This window comes from Apodemus sylvaticus, chromosome 10, assembly GCF_947179515.1.
Source record: "Apodemus sylvaticus chromosome 10, mApoSyl1.1, whole genome shotgun sequence".
NCBI classification, from domain to species: Eukaryota; Metazoa; Chordata; class Mammalia; order Rodentia; family Muridae; genus Apodemus; species Apodemus sylvaticus.
In genome coordinates this window covers 73,703,599-73,709,703 of record NC_067481.1, presented here as the reverse complement: position 1 = coordinate 73,709,703, position 6,105 = coordinate 73,703,599, and the positions used below count along the sequence as shown (strand labels likewise).

The 6,105-nt window shown below is 42.7% G+C and overlaps 1 protein-coding gene across 1 annotated transcript; it reads left to right on the top strand.

Annotated features, from left to right (window-relative positions):
* The first annotated feature begins 257 nt into the window (after positions 1-257).
* On the top strand, positions 258-1,181 carry LOC127695209 (olfactory receptor 1361-like). The gene has a single exon (XM_052197175.1). The coding sequence runs from the start codon at positions 258-260 to the stop codon at positions 1,179-1,181; it is 924 nt and encodes a 307-aa protein (XP_052053135.1).
* Positions 1,182-6,105: the final 4,924 nt, after the last annotated feature.

The window sequence follows — 6,105 nt, the reverse complement described above, 5'->3', positions numbered from 1 at the left end:
TTTCTTTATCCATAAGGTAAATTATATTACCTCAATCATTAGACTAAACTTAATATTGTGAAAAAAAGCAAAAAAGTTTGGGACAAGCCAGTAGGAGTAGTTTACAAAACTATAGCCACTTATAAATGAAACAGGTTGAAACTAACCAGGATTTTGTTTAAAATTACAAAAGAGACAATTTGGTTTTAGTTCGTTCTCATCCTTATCACTATGTTAGTAAATGATCTGACTGCATGACAAAACTGTTCTCCACAGACATGGATGTGAACAATCAGACAACGGTCACAGAATTCATCCTCCTGGGACTCACTGGACAGTCAGAGAAAGAAGAGGTTGTATTTGGGATGTTCTTATGGATGTACTTGGTCACAATTTCTGGGAACCTTCTCATCATCCTGGCCATCATCTGTGACTCTCATCTCCACACACCCATGTATTTCTTCTTGGCCAACCTCTCCAGTGTTGACATTAGTGCTCCATCTGTCATTGTCCCCAAGGCTCTGGTGAACCATGTGTTGGGAAGCAAGTCCATCTCTTACATGGGGTGTATGATCCAGATCTATTTCTTCATCACATTCAGCAACATGGATGGCTTCCTCCTGAGTGTGATGGCCTATGACCGCTATGTGGCCATCTGTCACCCTCTCCACTACACCATGATGATGAGGCCCAGACTGTGTGTCCTCCTGGTGGCCATATCATGGGCCATCACAAACCTGCATGCTCTCTTGCATACTCTCCTCATGGTACGACTCACCTTCTGTTCTCACAATGCAGTGCACCACTTCTTCTGTGACCCCTACCCTATCCTGAAGCTCTCTTGTTCTGACACCTTCATCAATGACCTGATGGTCTTCACCATTGGCGGACTGGTATTTCTGACTCCATTTACATGCATTATTGTTTCCTATGCCTACATCTTCTCCAAGGTTCTGAAGTTAAAATCTGCCCATGGAATAAGGAAAGCCCTGTCTACATGTGGGTCTCACCTCACTGTAGTCTCTCTCTTCTACGGGGCGATCCTGGGCATCTATATGCACCCTTCATCTACATATTCAATACAGGACACAGTGGCCACCGTCATCTTCACAGTGGTGACACCCATGGTCAATCCCTTCATCTACAGCCTGAGGAATCGTGACATTAAAGGAGCCCTGAGGAAGATAATTCTCCGATCTTAGTATTCTAAACTTTTAGAACTGAGAGGACTCCTAGAGCTCATGTTTTGTTCATCTTCAAGGGTCACCGTGATCATTCCTGGAATTAGGGCTCTGTGATCATTGTCACCCTTTAAAATCTGAAATTGACAAGAGGTTATTATTCTCCAAAACAACAAATTGTTATATCTTTACACAATTGGTTTAAGGTATTCACTCTATAGTCAAGAAAATTTTAAGTTTCGAAATATTTAAACTTATTTATCTGGCGAAATATCCAACAATCATCTAAATCATTCCCACAGTGAACCAGGGACTTCAGAGGATTTACAGAGAATCCTCTTCAGAGTTTCAGGTCCCAGAGGCCTCAGTTATCCCAGTGACTTACATAGAAAGACTAGTTTTCCTGGATCTTAACAACTATGGACTTTTAATTATAGAATGATCATCTCTATTGTAAGTGCTTCTTCATTGCTGTAGGGAGCAGAGGAAATCCTGTGTAAATGTGTTTTGTTGGCTCGGGTACAGCCATGTAGAGGACTCCATGTAGAGGGAGGTAAGGCTCAATGGGCATGTCAAAGCTTTCCTTGGAGATCCAAGTGTAAGTGAGTGACCAGCTTGTGCAAAGATTATGAACTGTACTGGCTAGTTTTGTGTGTCAACTTGACACAGGCTGGAGTTATCACAGAGAAAGGAGCTTCAGTTGGGGAAGTACCTCCATGAGATCCAACTGTGGGGCATTTTCTCAATTAATGATCAAGGGGGAAGGGCCTAGTCCTTGTGGGTGGTGTCATCCATGAGCTGTTAGTCTTGGGTTCTATAAAAGAGTAGACTGAGCAAGCCAGGGGAGGCAAGCCAGTAAGAAACATCGCTCCATGGCCTCTGCATCAGCTCATGCTTCCTGACCTGCCTGAGTTCCAGTCCTGAATTCCTTTGGTGATCAACAGCAGTATGGAAGGTGTCAGCTGAATAAACACTTTCCTCCCCAACTTGCTTCTTGGTGATGATGTTTGTGCAGGAATAGAAACCCTGACTAAACCATCAACTATAGCTTTCTTCTCTAGCATGTTAACAACCTGAGACAGCTCACCTACAGAGATCTCCTATGGAGATTAGCTAACCACTGCCCCTGTGTAGTTAGTAATAAACATACTGAGGTTCTGGGGTGTGGTGGTAATTGGGGCACTCCATCAGAGTGAGCAAAAGTTTGCTTGATCCTAGCTTTCCTTTACATTGTCTGCTCTTTCTTCATTGCTTCATCACCCTGTGTCAGGGCTCCAGGATCCAAGCTGCAACAGGTCATAGTATGTTGCTGCTCAGGTGCCTCTTCCTGTGTCTCGTTACCTGTCACAGCTCAGGATATGATTCTTTATGAGCTCTCCCAGATACACATACACACACAACCTGACTTTTCGGTGTTTCCTACTGAGCACAGGTACTAGACAGGAATGGGCAGTAGAAGCCTCAGACAGCATCTGTGTCTCAGATGCAATCCGTCCTGTCCCTTCAAGTCTCTGCTGGAAGCAGTGATTCTCTGAAAACATAGGTGTCTCATATTACTATAGCATCTGAGGGACATCGGAACATGTGTAACAAGGAGAATACGGGGCTGGAGAGATAGCTTGCTGTACAAACTGACCACTTGGGTGGATCCCTGGATCACACCATGGACAGAGAGAACTGATGCTCAGAGATGTCCCCTGACCTCCACAAGTGTTCTGTGGCACACATGGTCCCCACTCTACAATATTAAAATAATTAAAGAGGAGGTGAGGATAGTCAGTGGGTTCATCAAAGGGTCATGAGTCAAAAGGGGAAAAATTCATTCCACCTCCCTCATCTTAGATAAGTCATGATTTGTCATAAAAAGAATGTTATGCTCTGAAGGAGTAAAAGTATATAATTGTAGTATGTACATTTGCTAAAAAGTCATATCGAAACTCATCATTCTTTATAGGTTATATTCACTAATTTTAAATAAAACAATAAAAACTTTAAAGAGACGTGGGTATACACAAGACCTCCACAAAGGACCCTGGCTATTTTTTCTAGGGCTTGAGTTAGTAGACTTCAGGGCTGGTCCACGAACCCCCTTTCCCTCAGCCTAGACACTGAGGGCACCATATGGACAATCTTTGTTCAGTACTAATAACCCTTTGTGGGGGAAGCAACTATTTGAAAACCAATGACAGGAGAAATGTTTGACCTCAGTGGTTATTGAAACAGATGACTGTCCCTCCCTCTGTACAGTACTTCAGACACACCTGTATCTGGACAAACCACAGACCTGGAGTTAACCTGGGTCAGGACATCTAGAGCCCCATAAATGACCTCCCTCAGTCTCTCCAAGTGTGCATTCCATAGCCAGTCCCATAGCCCTCTGTCAATGTCCCAGGGAGCTCTTCTTGGTACAGGCTAGGGAGGCGAACTCCCAGAGTCTATTGTGGTTCTTCTGTGGTACTGCTGGTGGGAAGAAGCAACACTTTCTGGAACTTCCCCTGTCAGCAAATGACTCGGTTTTGGACACAGCCTTTTTGGCTCATGGGTTTCATCTCTCCGGGGATTCTTAACTTTCTACGTGGTTGTTTAGACTATGTGTGAGTCTCAGAGTTCTGCTGGAGCCATTTTCAACATGGCACCCTTTGCTGGAATATTCATTATTTTTCTGTTGCTGTGATGAAATGCCCTGACCAAAAAATGACTTAGAGGAGAAAAGTTACAGAAGCATTACATGCAGAGAAAGACATTTCATCCCCACAAAGGACACAGAGGAAGAACAGGGAGTGAGGGCAGATTACAAAGCTTCGAGGCCCACAACCAATGACATACTTCCTCCAGCAATGCTCTACCCCTCAAAGGTTCCATAGCCTTCCAAATTAGTGCCACCAACTGGGTACCAAGTGTTCAAATACCAGAGCCTATTGAGGGCATTGCTCATTCAAGCCAGCACATCAGGGAATGTAGCTCAGTCTAGATATTAGCCAAGGGTTCTAGAGGCCCTAGGCTTAGTCTGCAGTATGGTGCTACTAACCGTGCTCCAACCCCACTCCGATTCAAACATACCATCTAGTGTTTGCACCAAAGTTCTAAGTTATGCTGTACTTCTGGTCCAACATATCTCATTTGTGATCTGGTGCTGGGTAAGAAGATGACTTACTTTAGGTTCATGGCATCTTGGAGTACAGGTCAGGGGAGGGAATAAAGGCATGAACTGTGAGGAGATGCCCACAAAATCAACCAGAATGAACTCCAAACAGTCAAAGCCAGAACCATTAATCAACAAATGAATATGGTATTACAGTGTGAGCTCCCTGGAAGGAAAATCAAAAGTCTAAGGTAATTCCCAAAATCTCATATTGACAAGTACCAACATGATACCACAGGTAGAACATTTCAGAATTGACTTTACCAGGCGGATAGCAATCAACACTTGAGTGAACTAAAATATTGCATGAAGTTATTTTTAGGTTATATGTACGAGTTACATATAAAACACACAAATTTATTTTACATTTATGTTTGGTTTCATTGCAAGTTGTTTTACTTTACAGAAAAAAAAACATGTTCTGAAATATGAGAAATCCTGAGACCTAAAATACTTTTGATCCCACGTATTTTGGACCAAAGATAGACAACTTATGTTGCATTGTGACTTAAAATTTGAAATAGATTTTAAAAGGTCATGCTAATTAAAATAAGTATTTGAATAAGTGAAGAGATGAATAGGAACAGATTTTCCAAATAGAAAATTGCAAATGGAATTTGTATCCTGTGGTGGTTGAATTAAAAATGGCTCCCCAAGCTCATGTTTGAATGCTTATTCACCAAGGAGTAGAACTGTTTGAGAAGGATTACAAGGATTAGAAATTGTGGCCTTGTTGGAGTAGGTGAGGCCTTGTTGGAGTAGGTGTGGCCTTTTTGGAGGAGGTATGTCAGGGGGGTGAGATTTGAGGTTTCAAAAGCTCATACCAGGCCCAATCTCTCTTTCTGCCTATGGATCAGGATGTAGCACTCTCAACTACCTCTTCAGCACTGGGAGGGAAACTATGGCTTAGTGACTCATGGAGACCAGGAAAGTGCACCTGTGCAAGTAAATGTTTACCCCCTCCACCACCATGTTCACTCTGTCCAGGGCTCTAGCCCATAACTGAAAGAATCCTTTTCTGTCTCATTGCAAGTAGTTTTCAGAAGCTGTATTACCTATAATACCAAAGAAAAATCTGTAGGCAGAGATGTAGTGAGTCCATCCAGATAGAATCCTTGTGATAATCTACGGCATTAAATTGGTATTGGGATTCATTATTAAGTTCCATGGGTTCCTGTAATCCTAGCAGTCTGGGAGGCAGAGGCAGGTGGATTTCTGAGTCCGAGGTCAGCCTGGTCTACAGAGTGAGTTCCAGGGCAGCCAGGGCTATACAGAGAAACCCTGTCTCAAAAAAAAAAATAAATAAAATAAAACAAACAAACAAAAAAAAAAACAAAAAACAAAAAAAAGAAGTTCCATGGGTTAAAGAGACACAGACAGAAGAATAAAAAGATTTCTGCTCATTTATGCCCCACCCCCATATTTCTCACCCACTAAAGCTGAGTGAAGGCTACAGTGTCAAACCACAGACAGAGCCCCTTCTGGCAATTCTAGGCCATTGGGTGGAAAGGCAGTGCTTTTGGGACTGTGTGCTTATACCCAGCCCAGAGCTCAAGCCTGGGCACAGTGCCAATCTGCTTTGTGCTACCAGACAAGAAGGTCATCATGAAAGCCTTGGCATATTTATTTGCTCACTAGGTGAATATCAGCTGGTACCAGAATCCAAACAAACACTATGCACATGGTTTTTCTTAACTCTCTGAGAACAGCAGGAGATACTTTTATAAAAAGATGTCTAGGCACTGGTCAGAAAACCATGAGACTTCTCCCAAGAATACCATAGATGTAAGATGTAATGATAAC

Coding starts and splice junctions, on each gene's coding strand:
- LOC127695209 (XM_052197175.1), top strand. CDS start 258: ATGGATGTGAACAATCAGACAACGGTCACAGAATTCATCCTCCTGGGA.